The 13,188-nt window shown below is 38.0% G+C and overlaps 1 protein-coding gene across 1 annotated transcript in view; it reads right to left on the bottom strand.

Annotated features, from left to right (window-relative positions):
* LOC140158722 (phosphatidylinositol 4-kinase alpha-like) overlaps nucleotides 1–13,188 on the bottom strand; it is a 164,200-nt gene that overhangs the window by 111,862 nt on the left and 39,150 nt on the right. Inside the window, 2 exon segments of the mRNA XM_072181918.1 lie at nucleotides 4,565–4,650; nucleotides 8,567–8,660. Coding sequence (XP_072038019.1) covers nucleotides 4,565–4,650; nucleotides 8,567–8,660 — 180 coding nt within the window.

The following is a 13,188-nucleotide window of genomic DNA, read 5'->3' as shown; positions in this document are numbered from 1 at the left end:
TCCAAAACAAGGACAAAATGGTACTCTGAAACACCCCTATTTTTTTAGATTCTGAGACGCATTTGCAATTTTGACCTATTTCAACATCTCAAGGACGAGGCTTTTATGAATGTTTTTTTTCAGTAATTAACAAGGCATCACAGAATTCAAGTAGTACCGTTGCATATATATCAGTGATACATAGTGGCCAGCCACGGGATTGAGAGAAAATAATAAGAACCCTTTTTTTTTTCCAATTTCGCGGACATTAGTGCGATAAAACACCCCTATTTTTCCAATTTCACAGACAATTTTATCCACGGACAAGCCCTAAAAATGACCCCTTTTTCCGTGATTTTGGTAACGGTCGTGCGGTCAGTATTGCAAGTTGAGTGACCCCACCGGGTGTGTACCATATAGATTTGGTAATCCCAATGCAGTTTTGTTTGTCAGTTTTGAACACTAACTTTGTCCCACCCCTCAACATGGACTTGCCTCCCCCACCAAAAAAAAAAATACCAACCTCATCACCTGTAGGTTGGTGTACATATTGGCCTGTAATAATTTTCACTACACTTGCCCAAGGTCCTGCCATGTTTCCAACACTCTTCAATATGCCCCTGTCAGCAGTAAAGATACAGTGGCAACACGAACCCTCTTAACATGAAGTTCCTGATAACACATGTATACATTCCCAAGCATACATTTCACATGTTATTAGAACTGGATAACACGAACTCCTGATAACAAGAAGTAAAATTTGAATTCGCACAACTTTGTGTTAATGAGTTTCCACTGTAGCATTAATTGGTAGTCCATAATATGCCCCCCCCTCCCATCAGCAGCCAATCACAGGCGTGCACGGCTGCGATATCGCAGCGAGATGCTATAAAGTTGAACAAAATCCAACTCCATCGCGGACCGAAATTTCTACAGCGCGATGAGAATTTTTACCGCCAAGCTTGTAAAACCCTGGCTCAGATTTCAGTGTTTATAGCATCGCATCGCGCTGTTAACCAGACTTTAAATGCACATGTAGGCAGTGAAAGGAAAATACATTTTCAAAATTTCCCCCTGTCCCATCAATACATTAAAAAAACTTTTTAACTTAATAAATATTTTGCGCAAAAGCTATTGTTTTCTAGAAAAACAAGCTAAGTACTACTACTGGGTGTGTTTTATGGGTGGGTGTATGTATATAACTTTTTTTTTAAAGGGCCTGTACAAAAGGCACAGCATATAGTGCTACAGGTAAGTAAAAATGAGATCTTTTTAACTGTGTGTGCAACAACAAGAATTTCAATTCTTATTTACCATGTTTACCTCACTGTAGGGCTATGTGCTAAAATGGCTTTCACATACTTGTGTGTGTGAGTTTGAGATACAAATGTTGGGGAGGGACATATTATATAGATAGGTCTATGACCGAAAATTCGTGTTTAATTTTGCTACGCAAATAAATTTATACAAATGTAGTTTGACACCAAATATTTCTGCTCTTGGACTCTTTTACTTATAGATAAACATATTATGTTACACACACAATTTTAAAAGGTGAACATTAAAACATATTATAAGAGTGCCTGGGGCACAGACCACACCCAATTATATTGAGGGGCAAATTGTCTGCAAGCCAATCTGCTAATTCCAAGTTGGATCAGTGAAGGTTGGAGTACTACTGAGTTGGTTTAAAATTTTACATTGTATCCCTACAGGGTTAGCTTGATTCAATTGATTTAAATCAAGATTTAAATCATTTTCATGATTTAAAATCATTTTTTAAGTCACTGATTTAATCAATTTCAGTTCATTTTTACCATTTTTGATCAATTTAAGTTAATTTCTTCCTTAAATTGACTGTTTTACTATATATACTATTAAATGCTTCTCACTTTTTGATTACAATTAAATTACCAGTGCCTCTATCATGTCATTTTATCTATTGCTAAAAATTCATCTTAAGGTGCAGAATTCAACAGGTATTTTTTTCTGGAAATTTTTCCATGATTTTAAAAAATTTTTGAAATTTTCACCTGTAAAAACATATTTTCACCTGTAAAATATAATTGTGATAATTTTTGTAATTTTGGGTTTTTACTGGGGGGAAAGAGTACTGACTGGTTGATTTTGCCTAAATGCCAAGTTGCTCTTCAAATTGAACAATTTAAGGGTCTTTGGGTGACAGATCAAATGGAAAAATAGGGGGTCTTTGGGTGACAGGGCATGTGTTCGAAAACAATTAATATGGGGTCTTTGGGTGACAGAGACGCTGAAAAAGGGGGTCTTAATAGCCCTACATACACATCACCTCCACAAAGTTGGTGTGCCTCCCCTTCCCGGGGCTTAGGGCCGGAGTTACCCTTTTTGGGCCCCTCACCGTGAGGAAGGCATGTGCCAGGGATTGAGTTTTAAGGCATGCCAGTGTGATCACACATCTTAATTCACCTGCCCGAGTGTGATTTATAGCACAGCTAAAATTTCTAAATTTACAGAGAGCAATTTAACAGCACACCCAATAGCCAAGCTGACAAGCCCCAGAAGTGTGATTTGTAGCACGCCAAGCCTGTATAAATTTTCAAACTCATTGTAACCCCTGATGATGTGCACTCAAGTGGTCAAGTTTTGGTTTCCATATAAGATTGAGTGGCGTCGGAAAAACTTTCAGGAGGACGGGCATATTTTGTTTCGATAGGACTATGCTATTTGAAGGGCCAGTGACAGTGTGCAAGAAACCGTCAACACAAGCAGAATTTTTTGGCTGCTTGCCCCCCCCGCCAAAAATCTTTGCCCCCTTTTGACGTGCCAAAACCTTCCCCCTTTTGTCGTGCAAAAAATCTTTGCCCCCCCCTTACACATGCAAGATTTTGGGGAACCTTAAATTGTCTTATCATAGTACGAAAGCTAGCAGTGAGCTGGAAATTTTGCATATTTGAATGTGTTCCTAATCCTAACCTTTTCCTACACTTTTTAGGGTGTAAGCCAAAAATCGCTTGACCCCCCCCCCCCCATTTCGACCTGCCAAAAAATGCTTGCCCACCTATTGGCCTGCCAAAAAATCTCCCCTATAATTCACCACCCCAGGGGTACAGTGCAATTTGAGGGCCCTGGGCCCGGGCTCATCTGGCCCAATATTAACTGAATCCTGCTCTGGATAGAGCTGCTGTACCAAAATACTGAAAAGGTTTCAAATACTTCATAGCATTATTATAAGGACCATTCACAAACACTTGTTAGGGGGACCTGATGCAAAATGGGCGCCTTAAAAGTTTTGACCCTCTTTAAGGGGGGGGCCCTGAAAAATTGACCACAAATGTTCCTGGGAAAATTGTGTTTTTGCCTTTCTATGGGGTTGACCCATAATTTTCATGTCAAAAGGGGAGGCTGAAATTTTTGAGATCCGAAAGAGGGGGAGCAAAAATTTTGTGATGAAATTTTTGCATCAGGCCCCCTGAACAAGTGTTTGTGAACGGTCCCATACAGTTTTAACTTTTAAGCTTACCTGTACAATTGAAGGCAAATCATTGCACTGTTCGCAGGTCTTGCCCGCCATATTTTGCTTTGTAACTTCACTTTCAGTGAACCAATCCTCCGTCTCAAAAGTTTTTAATCAGAAAACATCCCTCCAAACATTATTTCTAAGTTTCAGGTCTTAAAATGAAAAACTCAGCTTGCCATTGGCATGGTTTTGGTAACATTTTTATACTAAAATTACGAGAAAATTTACGTTCATTTTTTTTTTTTTTTTGCGGAATGTAAAACGATGTTTTTCGATATTATTTTTTCAAACCAAGCCAAACCATTAATGCTGATAAAAGTCATGACTGTAATGATTATATTCGTCAAGTTAGTTTCATCCGATCGCGTTATTTATAGACAGTAAAAGGTGAAATTTCAGCATATAGTTTCCATGTACGAACTCTGTTTACATCAAAAAGTGACATTTCCGGTTTGTTTAAAGTTCCCGGGCCGCGCATGCGCCGTGCGTTTGTCCTATGTCTACTCATGAACCAATCTCTCATGAAATTACTCAGGGCACATCACACATTAGTAACAAGTCATTTTCTGCAAGTCCAAGTCACAAGTCATTTTGTCCAAGTCACAAGTAAGTCGGGTAATTTGCAGGGGTGTGAGAGGCCACAGACAAAAAACGAGGAAAATCACTAAAAACAGCGTAAAATCAGGGTAAAAACGCCAAATATGGGCTGAAAATAAAAGAAAAATGCGTAAATTTTGGCAACAAAAAAGAGGTAATCAGCTGAAAAGAGGAACTCTCACATCCCTGAATTTGGCAAAAATTGCAAGTCAAGTCACAGCTTTCAAAAATAGTGAGTGACTCAAGTTATGACTTGAGTCAAAACCACAAGACTTGAGTCTACAACTCTGTGTTAATCTAGAGGGTTGGTTATCAGCAATTACTTCCTTCTGAAATGGAAGAAAAAAACAGGTCCTTTCTGGTAGGACTGTATGCATTGTTGAAAATGTGCAAGCTCTCTGAAAAGTGAACTTGCACCTAACTCAGGTACAAGTTCAAACTTCAAAAGTGCACATATGGCAGATTTGCACTATAGAAGCCGGCAATACATACCTGGTCCCTATAGCAGGAGTCTTTGGTAATAATGTCTGACAGAAGTGTAGTCAAGCAAAAACTAAACTGCTCACTCATTGGAAGCCCTGACGAAAAATACAACAAACATGGCAATATTAGTCCTTGCATCTGTAAAGCTAATTCAAAATTTTATTAGGCAAAAACAAATGTTGTGTTTCCCTTATTTTCTAAATAATACATCCCAATACTTTTACAAAACCTTTTAGCGTTTTCAGTACAAAATTTAATGTTTTCTTGAAGAATTGTTTAAAAAAATCATTCAATGGTGACACAGCAGTAAAACTGCCCGTATGTGACATGATCAAGGCAAGGGAATGAGTCACATGTCGACCCTGCTTGGAAATGAGTTTAAAAATTAAAAAAAAAGCTAAAATGGTAAATTTGATCAACATAAAAAGCTGAAATCCGCTAAAAAGAGGAAAGTTTCAGGTCTGTATATTTCTAAAGAAGACATTTAGAGCTTTCAGAAACTGAAAACCCCATGTTGATTCAACTTTTCTTTGCAACGTTATATCAATTTATGAATCGCTGAAAGCAATATAAAACAAAAGAATTTGAACACTTTCTTTGCCAATATTTCAAAATCAATATTAGCAACATCCGACTCATTTCCCTTAATCATGTCACATATTATGACTTCCTTCCATTGAAGTCATTTGTAATATTTCAAAAGGGCATCCAACTGTTTAAAATTTGAGAAGGACACCAAGGCTATTTCTCAAATGTGAAGAAAACTCACACAAACAATATGAAAGATGATTTGAGTGGTTATCGAACATTGGTCTTCAAATATTTAAGTTCATAAGTATGCAAAAAGAATTGGGGAATTCCCTTTTATTGTAAGATGTGAACAGGGTTTTCTTTAAGCATTTTGCTGAAGGGGTATTTTCAAATTTTTTTACCCTTTCAATTGTGAATTGTTCCTCTGAACGAGTCAAAAACATTGCCCCAGGGGTATTTTTATAATATTATTTTTGAAGACATTTTAAACAACATGTGTGTTTTTTGAAGCCATAGGCGTAGATCCGGAGGGGGTGGGGGGATCTCCCTACAAAGGGAGTGGTCCATACAATCATCCCCCAATGTTAACCCCTGTATGTGGGTTTCTGACCAAATTAACTTTATATTTGGCCATTTTAGCCCCCAAAGTGCAAATTTTTGCGCGCTTCGCACGAAGTTATTCCACTTTTGCACCATATGTCAACAGTTTAGCTTCAAAATGGCAACATTTTTTTGTACCATAAACTTATTCTTCCCCGAGTTAAAAAGAAATCTCACGCCACTGTTTGGAGCAGTGGCGGATCTAGAGCAGTCAGAAGGGGTGGGGCAATTTTTGAAGAAAATAATAATATTTAAAAATGCCCCCTGAGAAGTAAGAAACTTTTGCAAAATGAAGACCTAATAAATTGAAGCAATTTGGTGGATCATTTTGTACAATTTTAGTTTAAAAAGCCGAACATTTGTGAAATGAGTAGTCCATGGAGTCTTTCGTGGACGGCAAGTTTTCTCTATTATGGTAGGCCTATAAACTGATAAATTGTGTTTAACATAAATTGGCAAATGTCGAGAGCAGAAGTGAAAGTGGCCATTTGTTTATCAACTACGCAGGGTGATGTTCCCCCTTAGAACTTGGAAATTTTTGCAAAATGAAGCCCTAATTGAAGCGATTTGGTGGACCATTTTGGCACTATTGCTGTGTAAAGTTTGAACAGTTGAAAAGCCGAAAATTGTGAAATGACGGTCCATAAAGCCTTTCGTTGTCATGTTTTCCCCACTAGACCTATAAATTGTACATGTATTAAAAAGAGGTCCTAAAATTGGCAAATGTCGAAAGCAGAAGCGAAAATGGTCACTTGTTTATCCATAACGCATGGGGGTGTCTGAGGGGGATGTTCCACCCCCCCTGAGAGGGAAAATTTTGCAAAATTAAAGTCCAGTTGTAGACATATTTGGTGCATCATTTATACAGAAAAAGGACCCAACCCAATTTGCAAGATTTCAAACTGACACTATATACAATTTTACAGACTTGCAATCACTAAAACATACATGGATCGATGCTAACAAAATGTGATGGGCCCTACATATCGGGAGTAGGTCCTAAATGCCAAAAGCCGAGAATAAATGCACAATATCAGGTGTTTCTCTATTCAAATCTTGCAATATCTGAACGCGTACGTTTTTAAGATTTTGTACGCATTGGACTTTGGGACTATGGGTATGAAGGAGTCAGAAAAGTGCCTGAACGCGTAAATACATGTGTTTTGTGCGTTTAAGAAAACCCTGGATGTGAAGGAAATGCTACAAAAGCAACTTTCCGTAGCTATATTGATTAGGGTTAGGGTTATACTTGTGCACAGGGTATATCAGAATTATTCTGTCCTTTCTAACACCAAAGGTTAAGGTATTTTCCTTAAAAAATTGCAAAATATAAATATGCAAATTAGCTCATTATAATATATGTAAGTACTACATCCCCTGGATATCATCAGTTAGCACCACAAACATTATTAAGCATAAACTCATTTTAGTCTACTGATGAGCTTAAAATCATGTTCTCAAATATATTAATATGAACGTATATTAGGGTGGTCAAAAAAACACTTTTTTCTCGGATCGACTTGGAACTCTCGGAGAATTTTACTGGGGTACATACTAGTATTGTGCTGAAATATCAGTAATATCAGCACAAAAACATTTTTCTTTAAAGGTCGTGCGCCATGAATTGGGGGCCAAATGCGTTACATACTAAAAAATTGAACAATTTGCATGTTTTTGTGCTTAGACTGATCTAATTCATAAACTGTTCATCAAAACCCTATAAAATTATATATCACTGTAAAGCTTAGGGTACCAGGAATACACATGTACAAACAATTGGTCAATATACAGGGTGCCACAAATGTCATATAGGGTGGAAAAGTTAAATTTTGGTTCAAAAAGTATATAATTTTGTTCCTCTCTTATTTACTAGCAAAAATTCCTGTTCTGCTGAAACCTTTTTAGATGTGCTAATAACATTGTAGACTTCCAAAAAAGCAAACTTGTAATGATGAGTTATGTTGCCCAACTGAGATACAGGGTGTTCAAAAGTCGTACATAATTTTTATGATTTTTATTACATAATCAATCAAAACTTTTTTTCCTTCATGACCTACACAAAAACCAATGGCATATTTGAATTCCTCATCAAATTTCCATCCAAAAAATGTAAACATTTACAGCAGTAGGGTAACTCCTTCAAGAAATATGACCTTTGAAACATTTCGGAGCATAAATGAATACTTAACACAGTAACGAATAGGAAAAGCCTAGAACCCATGACACAGAATGCAGCACACTTGCAACAAATTAACTTGGCTTGGAGTAAAACTGGTCACATTTCAAACTAGACATAAATACCAAAACAATGGTACATAATCCATCCCAATACCTTACTGGGTTATGAAGTTACAGTAAAAAAATATATTTGTGAGGCGCTAAAAATCAACATTCCCTATACTTTAACACATGCCTCAACCGTAGGATCCTCAACCGTAGGATCCTCCACCCCTGACTTCACATCATTTGAACTGCAATATCTCAAGAAGTAAATAAATTGTGATGTTCTTTCTTTCCACAATTTGAGCTAGATAAATAAGCAACAAAATGAGACCAAAACTAGTTCAGTACCCCTCTCCATTCTTGAGATCTAGGACAAAACGTCCTGAATAAAATGAAAAAATGTAACGCCTCCACCTTTTCCAATACCCCAATTCATGACGCACAACCTAAAATTTCACATGTAAAAACATGTTTTGATTTTTTGTAAATACCTGATATGATTCCACATATGTCCAGTATTCCACTGTTCTCTTTTGACTTTATCATGGGGTGTAGCAGTTCTTGGAATAAAAAAAAATTAAATCAATTTACATTGATCTGATTTTTTTAATTTTTTTTAAAAATCAATCTATACCTATACTTACAATGTATACTTACAATCATTTGATTTATAACCTGTCTGATCTGTCCACTGTGCATTAGGTAAGCCTTGTAATAACTCCATCAGGTAGGGTATTATCTTTTTCTCATACTGTGGAAAAATAACAGTAGAAAGTTGATTTAATTTTTATGCATCTATAATATCTGATGCTTGAAGAGGTAAACATAAACAAACTGTATTTTTTTTTCTTTCTTTTTTTCAAATTAACTGTGAATGATCATAGCACTTCCGAATAGGTCCGAATAGGTCCAGTAGTTCTCCATAGTCACCAAAAACAAATTTTCTTTTTTAAATTTTAATTTTTTGGGTGTTTTTTTTACCGATATCGGATCAGATCGGATATCACATGTTTTGACAGAGAAAGTCAAGTTAATATATACCACAGTCCCTATAATCTGTGGGTATGTACAGTGACACCATCTCCGTAAAGGCTATCGTTCACCAGCATAATACCAATCATTGCTCAAATTTGCTCAAATCATTGCTCAGAGTTTTTGTACCTAGCACATTCAAAGGTCATTCAATTATTGTACAGAAATATTGGGCAAAAGAACTGGTGCGATGGGGATTGATGTTAGTGTTACTACTGAATATTAAACAGACTCTCCCAATGGTTAACCATTCTTACAGGGCCTTCTCCTCTAAGGTTTACTATCTCCCGGGTACTATCTATACCCTGATGAGGCAAGCAAATGGTTAGTGACATGTTCCTCAAGTACTAGTAATATCTGTCTTTAAAGCTCTTAAACAAACGTTTTGTAATGAGTCAATGGGGTAAGCCTACAGTACCATTACGCTTACCACAACTGGGCACTTTACTCGAGGTATAAATACCCAGTTTACTCGAAAGTTAAATACCCCCCTCTCGCAATACAGCTAGTGTGAAAGTACCTTCAGCATACTTACAACTGAACACCCCTTAGCTAGTGTGAACACCACTCCCTTCATTACAAAACAGCCACACCAATCCTGCCACTAATATAACAGCTCCTTTAAAACAAACGTCCCATATTACGCACAATTAAGAATAACACAAACAGCACCCACTCACCTTACAGCAGCTACATCACACAAGTCATCTACAAAACTTTCTGAGTTCAAAGTAACTAAATTATTTGGTTACAACCTCCTACAACCTTGAACTTCGGTTCAAGTGCATTCAATCAATATCATATTACTTGCTGCACTTACAACTCCTAAAATCACTACTGGTATTTCACTTCTAGTAAACACCTTTTACTACTCCCAAGGGATCATTGTGCATTCACAACCTCATCAATCCATATGTTAATACACTCTCCATTAATCTCCATCAACTGAAAACAAACAATTTGGCCAAGTTCAACTAAACAAACTTTAACAATTCCCACTGCAAATTCCAATTAATATTAACCCTTGAAACTCCACAAAAACCAGTCCAAACATTCATTAACACCACATTCATTAAATCATCAACTCTTCCCAAAACACATTTTTCTACCCTGTCACGCTCCACTACACAAATCGCAATAGAAACTAGATGGACCGCGGTTCTCGGATGTCGCGGTTTTCGACGCACAGCGTCGACCGTGATGCCTCCACCAAAGGGTGTGATGTGGCCTAAAAGAGGAGACTGACTTTGACCTTTTGACAACACCTGGATGACCCCAAAACAACCTTCCAATGACTTCTGGGTGACCCGGATGACCCCAAAATGACCGCCCAAAAATTTGGCTCTAAATGTTGACTGTGCCCACCAAGTTTCATGCCCATATAGTAGTTTTACTAATTTGACCTCAGATGACCCCTGGTGACCCCAAAATGACCTTCCAAAAATTTGGCTCTAAATGTTGAGTGTACCCACTAAGTTTCATGCCCATATGACAGTTTTTACTAATTTGACCTCAGATGACCCCTGGATGACCTCAGATGACCTTTCAAAAATTTGGCTCTAAATATTGACTGTACCCATCAAATTTCATGGCCATATGACAATTTTTACTAATTTGACCTCAGATGACCCCTAGGTGACCCCAAAATGACCCAAAAATGCCCTTCCAAAAATGTGGCTCTAAATGTGGACTGTACGGCAATTGAAATAAATATTATTATTATTATTATTACCTACCATGTTTCATGGCCATATGACTATTTTTGCTAATTTGACCTCAAATGACCCCTGCATGACCTCAGGAGACCTTGACCCACTAACCAATTCAAACTTGTTCTGTCTGGGGTCAAGATGCATCCACCCACCAAGTTTGAGGAACGTGCAACCCCTAGTCTCCGAAAAAAGAGGTAAATAAGGAAAATGGGCCCCTTGACCTCAAATGACCTTTTACCTCAGTAGATGACCTTGAACCTCACCCAAAAAAAAGTAGCCACAGTTTTTGACCATGACCCACCTATCCTGAAAATCTGAAGTTAATCCGCCCATCCATGCCAGAGATATAGCCTCCGGACGGAAGGACGGATGGACGGAAGGACGGAAGCACGGACATTGCAAAAACAGTATGCCTCGCGGTGGAGGCATAAAAACAATGCTGTTTTGACATACCTGCAGAGTCCTGAATAGATGTGTTGTGTACTGATTGCACATGGGGCACATCTCTACCCAGGTAAAAATGAACTGTTTATTGGCTAAGAGGTACTTGAAATGTTTGTTATGCTAATGAGAAAGAAAATGGGGTAGGCAGTTTTGATCATCAAGGGTCTTTTTTAAGTTCACATGCAGGGTTGCCAAACTCGCGATTTAGTAGCCCAATTGGGCGACTTTTGAAGATTTTTCCCACGACTTATGACAATTTCCTGTCCCATAGAGACCAATGGTTAAAGAAAAATTTGTTTGACTTTTCAACATTGGCTCCCACGACTTCCGATAGTTTGCTGACCCATAGAAACCAATGGTAAAGAGAAAAATTGGGTGACTTTTCGATTATTTGACCCACGATTCAGGCTGAAATCTTTTGGCAACCCTGTTCACATGTAGCTATCCTGGGTAATCAGGGTAGCTATGAATGTTATGCAGTAGGCAACCAATTTGTCAAGGATCAAAATTGAACAATGACATGTTTAACCAGAGTAGATGCATCTTTTCTGGTTTAACATGGTAGGCCTATCTTCCTAAAATTTGGCTTTAAATGTTGACTGTACCCACCAAATTTCATGCCCATACAACAGTTTCATGCCCAGAAGACAATATTTAGTAATTTGACCTCAGATGACCCCTGGGTGACCTCTGATGACCCTGAAATGACCTTCCAAATATCTGGCTCTAAATGTTGACTGTATACCCACCAAGTTTCATGCCCATAAGACAATATTTAGTAATTTGACCTCGGATGAACCCGAAATGACCTTCCAAAAATTTGGCTCTAAATGTTGAATGTACATACCAAGTGTCATGCCCATACGACCAATTTGATTAATTTGACCTTAGATGACCCTGGGTGACCCTAAAATGACCTCTCAAAATTTGGCTTTAAATGTTGACTGTACCCACCAAGTTTCATGCCCATACGTCCAAATTTATTAAATTGACCTGAGATGACCCTGGGTGACTCCGGATGACCCCAACATGACCTTTCAAAAATTAAGCTCTAAATGTTGACTGTACCCACCAAATTTCATGCCCATAAGACAATATTTAGTAATTTGACCTCAGATGACCCTGGGTGACCTCTGATGACCCTGAAATGACCTTCCAAAAATTTGGCTCTAAATGTTGACTGTACATACCAAGTTTCATGCCTATACGACCAATTTTATTAATTTGACCTTAGATGACCCTGGATGACCCCAAAATGACCTCTCAAAAATTTGGCTCTAAATGTTGACTGTACCCACCAAGTTTCAAGCCCATACGACCAAATTTATTAATTTGACCTGAGATGACCCCTGGGTAACCCCGAAATGACCTTCCAAAAATTTGGCTCTAAATGTTGACTGTACTCACCAAATTTCATGCCCATAAGACAATATTTAGTAATTTGACCTCAGATGACCCCTGGGTGACCTCTGATGACCCTGAAATGACCTTCCAAAAATTTGGCTCTAAATGTTGACTGTACATACCAAGTTCCATGCCCATATGACCAAGTTTCATGCCCACACCGCAGTTTTTAGTAATTTGACCTTAAATGACCTTTGACCTCAGTATATGACCCTGAACCCCACCAAAAAAAAGTAGCCAGAGTTTTTGACCATGACCCACCTATCCTGAAAATCTGAAGTCAATCGGCCCATCCATGCCCGAGATACAGCATCCGGACGGAAGGAAGGACGGAAGCACGGACATTGCAAAAACAGTATGCCTCGCGGTGGTATGCCTCATGGTGGAGGCATAATCAATATCCATTAATTACTACACCACAATTTATCGAAACCTAATACCATGTACCCAAGCACTCACACTATTTCACTGAAAATGAAGCAAGCTCGTGGCCACATACAAATTCAAGAATCGTAGGAGGATATAAACATCCATATATTAAATTTATAATACAAATGAATAAAACTGGCAACCCACTCTTTTCATGAAATGAACCAGATAAGAAAATTGAGATCAAGAGTGCAATAACTTCAATGAACAAGTGTATTGGGATTCTGGGACTCAACAAGGTCAAAGTGGTAAATTAGT

This window comes from Amphiura filiformis, chromosome 1 (genome assembly GCF_039555335.1).
Source record: "Amphiura filiformis chromosome 1, Afil_fr2py, whole genome shotgun sequence".
NCBI lineage: Eukaryota > Metazoa > Echinodermata > Ophiuroidea > Amphilepidida > Amphiuridae > Amphiura > Amphiura filiformis.
The sequence above is the reverse complement of the archived record's forward strand: the minus strand, read 5'-3'. Positions and strand labels throughout refer to the sequence as shown.